Source organism: Trichosurus vulpecula, chromosome 1, assembly GCF_011100635.1.
Source record: "Trichosurus vulpecula isolate mTriVul1 chromosome 1, mTriVul1.pri, whole genome shotgun sequence".
Taxonomy (NCBI): Eukaryota; Metazoa; Chordata; class Mammalia; order Diprotodontia; family Phalangeridae; genus Trichosurus; species Trichosurus vulpecula.
In genome coordinates, this window is record NC_050573.1 from 23368970 (window position 1) to 23382524 (window position 13555).

Consider the following 13555-nt stretch of genomic DNA (forward strand, 5'->3'; position numbering starts at 1 on the left):
CTCCAATATCTTTGCCAAGAAAACTTCAAGGATGGTGGTACACAGGGTAACAAAGAGTCAGATATGACTCAACAACAACAACAACAAACACGACCCTGGGCAAGTCACTTAATCTCTTTTAACCTCAGTTTCTCATCTATAAAATGGGGAGATTAATAGCATCTCCCTCACAGGGGTGTGAATGTCAAATGAGATAACACATGTGAGCACTTTGCAAACCTTAAAACTATTGCTGTAAATGTCCCCTACCACATCTGAGGAAATTGAGGACCAACAAAGTAAAATAATTCACTCACTGACACAAATCATAAATAGCTGGCTCGGGTCTTCTGGTCCCCAATGCAGCACTCCTTCCTTTCTACCACATAGCCCTTCTGGGGGAGGCTAAAAGACAGTAATGAGACATTTTTACATCGGTTCATTATCAGCTCTCCGACAGTCTGTCTGCAGAGCTCCCTCTCCTCAGAGCAGAATGTGGCTCCCACAGACCTCAGTATGTGCTGGAGAGGAGTCATAGCTATGGAGCGGCAGGAATGGGGTTTATTATCGCTCATTCCAAGTACTGTCCTCTCTGTATTACAAACTCAATTCAGTCTGATCCAAGAAGCATTTAAGTGTATACAATGCACCAGGCACTGTGCTAAGTGCCAGGGATACAAAGAAAGGCAAAAGAAATTCCAGCTCCAGGAAACTCACAATCTACAGGGAGACAACATGCAAACAACTACATACAAACAAGCCATAGATGGGATAAATTGCAACTAATCAACAGAGAAAAGGCCCTAGGCTTATGCTCAGTGGGTAGCTCACAGTGCCTGGCAGAGGTTAGATGCTTAAGAAATGTTTGTTGATTGATTGATTATGGGGTATTAGCAAAGGTTTCTTGCAGAAGGTGTGATTTTAACAAGGACTTGAAAGAAGCCAGGGAAGCCAGGAGGCGGAAGGAAGGAAGCAAAGAGAGAATTTCAGACACCAGCTTACAACATTCTGTTTGAAAACAACATACACACAGATAAGTCCAAACAGGATATTTTTGGTCCAGACTGGCGATTTCATTATGCAGATCAGGCCCTAAGTGTCTGTAACTGATAAGTCTCAGAGAGTCGCCTGGGGGCTGGGAGAGGTTACGGGAGTGGGAGGTTAAGTGAAGCCCTGAATCCCACAGAAAGTATTTCCGAGACTTTCCACTTGAAATGATCTTCCTTCTCCAAGGCTTCCTCTCTGAAAAAGATACAAAGTAAATACAAACGGGTTTATGTTATTTCTGAGGAGATACAGTTGTTTATCTGTGAGTGGGTTGTTACCCTCTAGCAGGATTTAGTTCCTCCTCTGAAAGACCACTTTATTTTTGTATCTCATTATCCTGGTTGCTCCCTATGCAAGTGAAATCCCAGTACTATCCCTTGTATCTCCAGCTTTTAGTCCAGTGAACACATCCTGTGAACATTATTAGATCTACTGATTCCAGGAAAATGTAAGCTCCCTAAAATCGTGGACTCCCTTTCTGTCCTTGTGTCTTGGGTGCCTAGTACAGTGCCTGGCACATAATAGATGCTCATTAGGTGCTGTTGAATTAAACCGATCCACAAAGTAATTTCAGCAAGAGTGAGAGAGACAGAAACAGAGACAGTCACAGAAAAGGGTAGAGGCAGAGATACAGAAACAGAGATGGTTAAAAAAAGAGAGAGAGACAGGAAGACAGACACAAAGAAAGAGATGGAGAGATAGAGACAGACAAGAAAGGAGAGATAGAGAGATAGGGACAGAATGATAAGAGGAGGTAGAGAAGAGACTTGGAGAGATAGAGACACAGAGACAAAAGAGACAGAGAGAGGAGACACAGAGAGACAGATAGACAGAGACATAGAAGGATAGAGACAGAGAGAGGAGACACAGAGAGACAGAGACACAGAAGGATAGAGACAGAGGAGACACAGAGATAGAGACAGAGACAAGAAGAGACAGACGCAAAGAAACACAGAAGAACAGAGACAGAGAGGGGAGACACCGAGAGATAGAGACAGGGAGGGGAGCCCCAGAGCTCCAGAGAGAGATGGGGAGCCAGAGCTGAGCCTGCGACAATAGGAGGCAGACCCCCGAGGGGACAGCCGCGAGGCCAGGGTGCCCAGGGTAATAAGGTGGGGGGGGAATGGGAGATGGGGGAGGGGCTCGCTGCGGGCGCCTAGAGCTCTTTTCTGCCCTGGAGGGAGAGGGAGGGGGAGGAGGAGATCCTGGTCGGCTCCCCTCCCCCCCGCCTCCAGCCCCGCGCGCCGCGGGGCGGAGGGGGGGGAGGGTGCGGAGGAGTGGGGGGAGGGACAAACGGCCCCGGCGACGGCGACCGAGGCAGCAGCCGGGAGACCTGTCGGGCGCCCGGGGGCGGGGCCGGCGTCGGCGCGTCACGTGAGCGTGTTTGGGGCACGTGAACGCGCGGAGGCCGCAGGCTCGCGCTCTCCCCCTCGCGCCGCCCCTGGCTGGCTCGAGGCTCGCAGGCTCGCGGGCGGGCGGGGAGCGGAGCGGGGCGGCCTCGCGCCGGAGCCGAGACACAGAGAAGGAGCGGACGAGGGGACAAGCGGACGGGCGAGCGAGCGAGCACCGCCGCTGCTGCCGCGAGCCCCAGCCGGCCATGAGCCCCGGCCGCCGTCGCCGCCGCCGCCGCCCGAGCGCGGCGCCCCGGGGCCAGTGAGGGAGCCAGGGAGCCTCTAGCGCCGCTGCGGGCCTGCCCCTCCCCGCCCGCCTGCCTGCCCGCTCGCCCGCCTCTCTTCCCCGCCCGCAGCAGCCGCAGCCTCCGCCGCCGCCGCCGCCGCCGGGAGAGCCCGAGGGAGGCCCAGGCCCCGCCGCCGCGGAGCCGCCATGTTGGGATCGGAGCCGCCGCGGAGCCGCCGCCGCCGCGGAGGAGGCCGGTGAGAGAGCGCCCGAGGCCGGCGCAGCCCGCGGCCCGCGGCCCGCGGAGGATCGAGGCCCGAGGAGGAGGAGGAGGCCCGGCCCGGCCCGGCCCCGCCGCGGCCTGCCCGGCCCGGCCCCGCAGCCCCGCCCGGCCCAGCGCCTGCCGAGCGCCAGAGACGAGCCCGAGCCGGAGGACGAGGCCCGCAGCCCCGAGCGCCATGGCGGAGCAGACCTACTCGTGGTGAGGCGGCCTGGCCAGGCGGGGAGGGAGGGAGTCCGGGCGGGGCGCCTCCTGGCCACCCTCTAGCCGATGACCGGCCACCCCCGGCTACCCTCCCTCGGGCCCCGGCCCTGGGTGAGGGGGAGCTCGTCTTGGTGCTCAGGGATGACCGGGCAGGCCTAGGAGAGCCGCTGCCCCTGGGCTTGGGGGTCAGCGAGGACGGGGCAGTGGGGCCGAGGAGGGGGCCGGCGGGGGGAGCTCCGGAGGATGGACAACGCTGGTGGAGTTGGGGGGAGCTCTCTTGGGGGAGTGAGCTGTGGATCCTGGGTTCTAGGGAGAATTAGAGTGTTCCCAAGGGGAGACTGGGAGGCTAATGGCCATGATCTTGGTGGATAAAGGTGGGGAGGACTAAACAGTGTTACCGAAGAGGAACCTATGCCCCGCCCCTCCCCCCCGACCCCGACTCATGTAGAACAAGTGCTAGGAAGTTATTGTATGGCCTTGGGGAGGGCTGTCTCAGGAAATGGGGGCCCCCAGGCTCATTCGTTAGGAAGTGGGACAGGTACTGGACCGTATTCGCGCTATATAGGACAGTCTATTGGGGTGGCCCTCCAATCTTGGGGGTTGGTAGTGTCCAAGGCTAGACAGTGTTATTGGGGAGTGTTGGGATGAATTCTCCCTTTGGGTTTGGAGGAAGTGTGTATCGGGAATGCTGTTGTGAGGAGGAAGAGGAAAGTGGCTAGGTTAGGGTGACTGTGCCCCCTGTATTCAAGAGTTTGGGAGCAGGGAGGAAGACAGGTGCGGGAGGGGGAAGACTGTTTCAGAGTGAATCTCTTACACACACACCCCTTCTGAAATTAGAAGTGGGACAGCCACCAGAGTTGTGTAATTATACGTGTAGAGGCTCTGTATGGGATAAATGAGTCCCCTAGACTTGGGGTATAGGAGCAGATGCTAGGGATATGGATGGGGGGTGAATAGCTTTTGACTTCTGTGGGGAGGAGAGAACAGGGGCTAGATAACCACTGAAGCAGTGTTGGAGCATATGCTGCATATCTACACAAACTGGAGGTGAGGAAGAGACATTGGGGACCATTGGTAAGGGGTAGAGGGACTATGTTGTATGAATGAGCTCTCACCTTCCCCCTACTTTGGAAGAAAGAGAAGAATGGTCAGTGATCCCAGCTTCCCGCAGGGCAGAGGGGGGATGGAGAATGGGGGCATGATTTCCTAAAAGGAATAATAATCACTGGAATTCATTCATCTTGGATAGTACTTTACTTGAAAATAGTCCTGCTAGTGGGGTAGCCCTAGTATTATCCACAGAGGAGGGACGTGACTGATTTGTTGGGGTCACACAGAACTGGGGTGTCTTGGAGGCTCCCGACTCTGTGATTGTCCCACGTGGCCTCAGTTTGGGGCACTTAGGTCAGGTTGGCTTGAGGCACAGGGAAGGGTGCTAGGCAAAAGGGCCAAAGGATTGTGGCAGGATGCAGGGGAAACAGAAGCGGAAGCCTAGGATGAGAAAGAGGTGGTGATGGTCAGAATTTAGAGGTTGTATTGGTGATATAAAGTTCTGAAGGGGACTGAGGAGAGAGTTGGCCAAGTGGTCAGAAGCCGGAGATTCAAGAAATAACCGTAGAAGTGGGCCAGGTAAATCTGGGCAGTCGTTAATAAATAGAGTTGTAAGGGGAGCTGTACATGGCCGTGAGATCAGAGATTATGGATCTTCCATTGAAAGGGAGCTGGAAGAGACCCTAGAAGGCAGCTAGTCCAGTCCTCTCATTTTAAAGATGTGGAAACTGAATCCTAGGAAGGCCAATAAGTTGTGAGCTCCTTGTTCTATTTATCCCTAGGACCTAGCACAGTGCTTGGGAAATAAATGCTTGTTTGACTGGTTGGTTAGGTAAATGACTTGCCCAGGCATACAGATGTGATGATTTTTTAAGTGATGTGTTCCCCTCTTCCATGACCTCAGGCTGCCCAGACTAACCTATCAGTGTGCCTGGGAGTCACCAACTATAACCCTCAAGAGAAGTGGAGGCAGAGCAGTGGATAGAGCACTGGGGCTGGAGTCAGGAGGACCTGAGTTCAAATCCTGCCTCAGACACTTAACTGTATGACCCTGGGCAAGTCACTCAACTCTGTTTGCCTGTTTCCTCATCTGTAAAATGAGCTGAAGAAGGAAATGGCAAAACACTCCAGTATCTTTGACGAGAAAACCCCACATGGGGTCACTTGAGTCAGGCACAGCTGAACAGCAAGGCCTCACTACTGGTCACTGCCATATAACCTGTTAGCTTACTCTAAGGACTCCTGGGTTTTGCCATCTACCCTCCCCCCCACCCTCCCCGCAGCTCACGAAGACTCCTGGGCTCTTTTCATGTGTTGTCGCCCCCAAATAGAATCTAGTCACCTTGAGAGCTGAGACTCTTTATATATTTGTATCTGAAGTCCTCAGCATAGTAGTTGGAACATGCTTTTTTGATTCATTCATTAATAGGAGATGCAGGTGGGGTTTGACTGCGTAGGTCCTTAGACATCAGCACCCAGGGATCTTTCCACTGGATTATCCAGCAACTTAGCAGAAGAGAACTGTTTAGGAAACTTAGGGAAAAGAAGTTATGGAGGACATTGTGGCGAGACAACCCAGATTAATGCCTGATGACCATGGATTTGTGTATTAACTGTTCTCTTAAAATGGGTCATCTGACTTGTAGAACTAGAAAGAATCAAAATACCACTTTTAGAATTTGTGGATCAATAGTTTGCCAAGTCTTCAGGACAGTATTTTGGGAACAAACATGAGAAATCTCTTTTTAGGACCAGGGCTGACTTTTGGGAATTGGAGAGCTGTTACTATGGTGGTAGTCAAAATCAGGCTTTGGGGGAGAATAGTACAGAGAATCCAGAAATGGGATTGTGGTAAGAGTCTTGGAAGAGAGTCTGGAAAGAATATTGGGAAGGTGGTTGTAAATCTTTTGAGGAAAATGTTATTTGGTAGTAGCTATATTCTTTTTTATTTTTGAAATAGTATTTTATTTTTTCCAATTACATGTAAAGATAATTTTCAACATTTATTTTTAAATAAAACTTGCTATTTTTTTCTCCGTTATCCCCCCTCCCCAAGACGGCAAGCAGTCTAATGTAGGTTATACATGTGCAGTCATGTAAACATATTTCCACATTAGTCATGTTATAACAGTTATATTCTTAAGAAATTCTGAGGAGATAAGAAGAGCTCATATTTTTATAGCATTTTAAGGTTTTCGGAGTACTTTTCTAATATCCCTGTGAGGTGGGTAGTGCAGGTATTATCCTCATTTAACAAAAGGAGAAACCAAGTGACGAGCCCAGGTTCACTCACTGAGTAAGTAAAATGAATGAATGCCAGAACCACAAATGCAGGTTTTCTGATTCCCACACCATGGAACAATCTTGCCTGCCCATAATGGGTGACAGGGTCATAGAGTGAAAAGAGCAGGGGCCTAGGAAGCCAGGCTTCTACTTGTAACTGCTGCTTAGTAGCCATGTGACCTCTACCCAAGTTATTTAGCCTCTGAGTCTTAGTTTTCCTCAGTTGTCAAGTCAAGATAATTGTATTTGTCCTACCTATCCCACACAGTTGTTGAAAGATCAGATGAAATAATATCTGAAAGCTTTTGAATATTGCAAGGTAGTGTTATTTCTGTATGTGGAAAAGTGGATTTTGAGACAGGACCAGAGCTGAATGAAAGGGTTTTTTTAAAAATGGCTTTTGGTTATTGTAAGGACTGTGAATATAGCTCTCATCATACTGGAAGGGGTCTAGGAATTGAAGTCAGTACTAAAATGGGGGCAGTCATGATGGGAAAGATGTTTGAAATAGAGAAGAGGATAATTTTATGGGGTTGAGAATGAATGTTTTTGTTTTGCCCAAAGGGGAAAACCTCATTTTTGTTGAATAGGGGTGGCTTTGGGGGAGATGAACATTTTGAATTGGTTTGAAGAAATTCAGTAATTTAGGAGTCACTTTGACTTTAGCTCAAGATGATGTGTGGGGGGTACAGGCGGAGGGGGAAAAAAGACTATGGTTTTCTGTGTTGAAAATGGGTAATAAAGAGTGATGTGATAAGCATTGTGATTGTTGGGAGACTTTAGCACAGAGAGGTAGATAGACCATTGTTTGCAAACTGCTTGACCCAGCAGAAATTTCTGGATGGTCATTTATTGCCTTTTGGTTCTGCTGTACAGAGATTCTGGATCAATAATAAGGTGGGGAAAAAAATCCAGAGAATGTCATGTGCAAGAGGTTGGGAAAATGACAATTTCAACTTGGTAAATGATCTTAAAAATCATAGATTTAGAACTGGAAGGACCTTAGAGAGGTCATCATTTCACAGATGAGGAAACTGAGGACCAAAGGTTATATAAGTTGTCCAGGTGATCTTATAGTTCCTTTGTAAATTAAGCTGCCTTTCTGTTATTTGAGGAGGTGTCAAACACATTAAAGATTCTTTACAACATGCCTTGCAGTTCGAGGATACCTGCTCCAGGACTTGGTCGACATCTCAGATCCTTCTGTTTACTTGGCATTCAAGGAAGCCAGGTGAACCACCTTTCCTTGCTTTAGGGAGGGTTTGAGAAGGGGGAAGTTATTTTATTCTGGAAGAGGGTAGATTGAAGGGGAAATGAGACAGCTTCTCCTATCAGTTCTTGGTACTCTTCATTATTTTGTTGAGAATGAAGTGATGTAAGAAAAAACTTTTAACAACAGTTAGAACTATTCTAAATTTGGAATGGGTCACCTCTGGAGGCGGGGGATGCTCGTATGGGGTCCATACAAAAATCCTAATGGAGACACTGTTATTATTTTTTAAATAAATCAACAAAGGAATGCATCAGTGCCTGTGTTTATTTAGAATTTTTACAAGAGCCATGCTCCAGTGCACAAAATAGGACTGAAATATCTGTGCATAATGTGAACAGAGAGTAGCAGAGATGGCAGAGTAGTTTTTAAGCTAAAGTTTTCTTATTGATGCCATGAAGTATGTTGGTCTTTTTGTACCCTTCTTTCTTAGTCACTCAAAACTTACTTGGGTTCCCTGTATTAGAAATACATAGGGGCAGCTAGGTGGTGCAGTGAGTAGAGCACTGGCCCTGGAGTCAGGAGGACCTGAGTTCAAATCCGAACTCAGACACTTGACACATGTACTAGCTGTGTGACCTTGGGTAAGTCACTTAACCCCAGTTGCCCTTCCCAAAAACAAACAAAAAAAAAAACAACCAAAATATATAGCAGAGTGAAGAGAAGCCAATTGAGCCAGGCAGTTGCTGAAGGGCAGCAGAAACCATTGTTAGGCTACTTACTGGTGGTTCCTAGACCAGAGGTTAGGAAAAAAAAGTGGAGTAAGTTTAAGTAGTCATTGCAGTCCCGAACTTGGTTTGATTCCTACTTCTCCTTAACAGTCCGTGTAGAATCAGTCTTCAAATTCTACAAATCCTACCAATTCTTCTTTCTCTTTCTCAAATCTTTTTCTTTTTGTCGCCAACATTTTCTTAACTAAGTGCAACAGTTACCTGTTTTGGCTCCAATTAATTTTGAATATTGTTCCCTAATTCCAGAAACACTACTTTAATCCTGTGGCTTGTCTTTTGGTTTGGAACACATATCCGCTCCCTTCCTGCCTATCAGAATCCTAGCTGTCCTTCCAAATTGCTCAGTTCACATCTCACGTCCTCTCTGAAGCCTTCCCTAGCCATAGTTTCATAATAATGGCAATTCTAGTGCCCTGGGCAGTGCCCTCAGGCAACTCTCGAAGACTGTAAACTGCCCAGAACATGCTGACCCTCCTTGGTAGAGGGCCTCTTCTCATCCAGGGGTTCATTCCCTTTGCTAATGTAATCATTGGGTCCAGATCACAAAGAAGATAGCTGACATAGCATGCAGAAGGTTTGGAAGTACTTTACGCACATTTTCATTTGATTCTTAAAACAATCCTGTGTAGTAGGTAGTACAAGTATTATTATCCCCATTTTTACCAGGAAATTGAGTCTTCAAGAGGTTGTGACCCCACTTATGCCACTTATTACCCATGACCTTACTTTGACCTACCTATTACTTCACTTTTCTGGCTCTCCCTCATCCTCAAAACCCGTACTTGATCGTTCCATTTTATACCTCTTCTGCCCTATTTGGCTAAACTCCTAAAAGTCCATCAACAACAGGTGCCTGCACTCTTCTCTCCCCTCTCAACCCCTTATAATCTGTCTGGCTTCTGACCTCATCTGTTCCGCCAAAAACTGCTCTCTAAAGTTACCAGTGACCTCTTAATTGTCCGATCCAGTGTCCTGTTCACAATTCTCACTATACTCAAACTCCCTGCAGCCTTTGACAGTGTTTATCACCATCTTCTCCTTGATACTTTCTTTTCTCTAGGTTTTTGGGATTTTACTCTGTCCTGGTTCTCTTCTTACCTGTCTGACTGCTTCCTTTTTGTCCCCTAAAAGGATCCTCATCCAGATCATGCTGTCATAGGGTTTTGTCCTGGACCCTTTTCTCTTCTCCCTATATACTACTTGGTGATCTCATCAGCTCCCGTGGATTTAATTGCCATCTCTGTACTGATGATTTTTAAATCTACCTATCCTGTCCTAACCTCACTGCTGATCTCCACTCTTGAATCTCCAACTGCCTTTCAGACATCTTGAACTGTATATCTCAGACATGTTAAACTCATTATGTCCAAAACATAACTTACTAGCTTTCTCTCTAAACCTTCCTCCCCACTCCAATCCTTCCTCCATTTAGCCAACAAAGTGATTTTCCTGAAACTCAGGTACAACCATATTAAGCCCCCCTTCCCCACCAGTACAAAATTCTTTGTGTCATTCAAAGCCCTTTATCACCTAGTCAATGTCTACCTTTCCAGCCTTCTAAAACCTTACTCCCTGCTGTGTGCTCTTTGATCCAGTGATACTGGCTTTGTGGCTCTTCCATGCACAGTATTCTCTATTTCTTCGCTCTGGTCTTTTTCTCTGCCTATTCCCCCATGCCTGGGATTCTCTTCTCATCTCCACTTACTGTCTTCCTTTATTTATTTAATATTTTTAGTTTTTAGCATTGATTTCCACAAGATTTTGAATTACAAATTTTCTCCCCATTTCTACCCTCCCCCTCCACTCCAAGATGGCATATATTCTGATTGCCCCGCTCCCCTGTCAGCCCTCCTGTCACCGCACTCCCCCCCCCCCATCCCCTTTTCCCTTACTTTCTTGTAGGGCAAGATAGATTTCTATGCCCCAGTTCCTGTATATCTTATTTCCCAGTTTACTGTCTTCCTTTAAATCCTAACTAAAATCTACAGGAAGTCTTTCCCAACCCCTCTTAATTCTAGTGCTTGACTTCTGTTAAGTTTTTCTTATTTATCTTTTATATAGATTGTAAGTATTTGTTTGCTTGTTGTCTCTCTCTTTCAATTGTGAGCTCTGTGAAGGTAGAGACTTTTGCCTCTTTTTGCATCTCCAGGGCTTAGCACAGTGCTTGGCACATAGTAGGCTCAGGTTTTTTTGAGGGGTGAGTTGTCTCCAATATGTCTTACTCATGCCTTTTTACATCCACAGTTATTTTGGGGGGAAAGCCATTCCCTACCCCCAAAACAAAAACCTCCTTTTTAGATTGAACTCTACCTTGTGATGAAGAAAAATAATTAGGCCACAACATCCGATATGATGACCATATATACATTTTTGTTAGCACTCTCCCTCCTCTCTGACATGAGAAGTATATTTCATTATCCCCTAGATTAGTTTTTCAGTTGGTTTTTTTCCCTTCTTTTTTAACATTTATTTTAAAATTTTGAGTTGCAAAATTCTCCCTTCCCCATTCATTAAGAAGGCAAGCATGATGATGCCTGTTATACATGTGAAAGTTATACAAGTCACATAGTAGGCTCTGAATTAGTATTCGTCGGGTGGATGACTGACCGAATTCTTGTTAACTTCTCTGTAAAATAAGGGTGTTGGAGTTGGCACTTTTCAGTGCCCAGTCTGCGATCGTTTTACTCCTGGGACCCGATTTGGGAGCTGCGCTCCCCCTTCTACGCTCATCTCCTTGACTCACTGTCCTCCATGCATAGAACACTTTCCCTGCTCACTTCTGCCTCCTGGCTTTTAAATCCGCCTCCCTGCTGATGCCTTCCTATTGAGATTACCTTTCATCTTTCTCCATATTTAGCTCATATGGTCATTTTGTTTTTGGGTTGTCTGCCCCATTAGAATGTGAGCTCCTTGAGGGCAGGCATCCTATTTTTGCTTGTATTCCCATCGTTTAACACAGCGCTTGGCACATGGTACAAAAGCGCTTAATAAAGTTAGCTGGGTGGCACAATGGATAGAGTGACTGGACCTCAGACACGTAATAGTTATGTGACCCTGGGCAAGTCACTTAACCTCTATTTTTTCTCAGTTTCCTCATCTGTAAAATGGGTATAATAAAACATCCACTTCCTGGGGTTGTTAGGATAAAATAACATTTACAAAGCTTTTTGCACACTTTAAAGCACTATGTGAATGTGAGCTATTTTTAATCAACATTTGTTGATTAATGACATGTGTCTCCTATTGGAATGTATGTTCTTTGAAGGCAGACTCTTTCTGCCTTTCTGTTTCCCCAACATTTAGCACTGTCTGATAGATAGTAAGGGTTTGTTGCTTGATCGACCCTGCAATCTGTCGAGTGTCACACAGCTGGATTCCAAATGAAGGCTCTACTGACCCTCAGGTTATTACTTTTCCTCTACTGGCTGCCTGTAAGATTTTCAAGCTGCCATGGGTCCTTTGAGCTCAGAAGAACCTTAGTAATCACTGAATCCAAGCAGCTCCCTCCTGAGAGTCACAGATGAGGAAACTGAGGCGAGGAGAAGGCAGTAAGTGGTTCAGTGGGGATCTAAACTGAAGTCAGGTTGTAAAAGATTTCTCTCTCCCTGAAATCCCCCTGCAGTTACACCATGTGCACCACTGCTTCTATTGGATAGTCACTTTTTTTCCCTTTTGGCACATGTTTATGCCTTGCCTACACAATCGAGTGTAAAGTTCTTTAGGGCAGGATTTCGATTTTATGCTTTCTGTGTATATCCCACAGTGCCCACCAAAATAATACGTATAGTCAGTGCTTAATAAATAATGGCCACTTGATAAGTTCCTGGATTTTTCAGGCTGTCTTGTCCTTCTGTTGAAGAAATAGCTACAAGACTTGAGAGATGATACTATCACAGATAATATCTATCTATCTAAAAGAAGTAGGTAGCAGTAGAGGTTTGGACCAGAATAGGAATTTACTTACTAATATCTCAGCTCTGTGATGTATTTACAGTTAAAGGATCCCTAAGAATGGGGAATGCCATTTCTCAAAAAGTTTAAAAATCATTAGCAGGTAATTGTTGAGAATACCACCAAAATCTTTATTCGTGATCTGTGGCAGATTGAAGGAAGCACCACAACACAGAAATACTACAAGTGCCTGCCTGGATGGAAAGCAGTGGGCCTGGGTTAGTTCGGGATGTCGAGCCAGGTGCTTAGCCTCTCTCTGCCTCAGTTTGCTCATTTGTAAAATGAAGGGCATGGACTAGATGATCTAGGAGGTCCACTCCAAAGCTAAGCTCTGTAATACTTGGAATTAATTGTTTGTGATATCTTCAGACTTCCAGAGTAAGGACTGTAATGGAGTCTCAGCCTCACAATTCCCTATAGTGTATGTAAACAGGGTCATCATATCCAACTTAGTATCTTTGTGAAGGGAAGACTCTAGTGTTATTGGCTATGTCTGTGCGTGCTGGATTTACACACTAAGATTCCAGCAGTTTACTTTTAAAAGTGTATTTTGCCTGTAGTTAATTTACAGTGTTGTAGTGGTATTTCTAGTGATGGATGATTTAAGCTAAAATTAACCAAAGCTGTGCACCATAAATTTGTATTGAAATCATTTCCCTCAATGTTTATTGTAAATGCTTTGTGAAAAATATTTGTTTGCAGCATATCAGTACATAATTTGTCAAGTAGTACCATGAGTTAAACTGCATGCCTAATGTTCATGTAATTCCCCAAATTGATTTCCATGTCGGTAACATACTTATGTTAGAGGTGGTATAAGATGTTTTAAACTGTTATAAAGTTGTATAATTTCTTTTTATTTAAAGATTAATGGGTTTTTATTTCACTTCGATAATTTTTATTCACTTCATACAGTTCCTGCAGAAACCCAGGGTTATCCTAAAAGGAATACAACTACTGGTCATGGTGTCCAAATCTTGATGACATTACTGCCCAATGTGGTGACAATTCAGCATTTTTAAGTACCTTACTGTATGCAAGGCCCTAGGAGATTTAAAAGTCTATCTTTTCATTGAAAAAAAAATCCTAGTATCCATAGTTTTAGTTCAACTTAGAGTTTAAAGAATCCTTATTCAAAGTTCA

General features: G+C 45.9%; 1 protein-coding gene across 1 annotated transcript in view; it reads left to right on the forward strand.

The window, feature by feature from the left end:
• Nucleotides 1–3019: 3019 nt before the first annotated feature.
• The window catches only part of SPPL3 (signal peptide peptidase like 3), a 153309-nt gene continuing 142773 nt past the window's right edge, over nucleotides 3020–13555 (forward strand). The window contains exon 1 of the mRNA XM_036741443.1: nucleotides 3020–3124. Coding sequence (XP_036597338.1) covers nucleotides 3102–3124 — 23 coding nt within the window. The 5' untranslated portion in view covers nucleotides 3020–3101. The remainder of the gene's footprint in view (nucleotides 3125–13555) is intronic.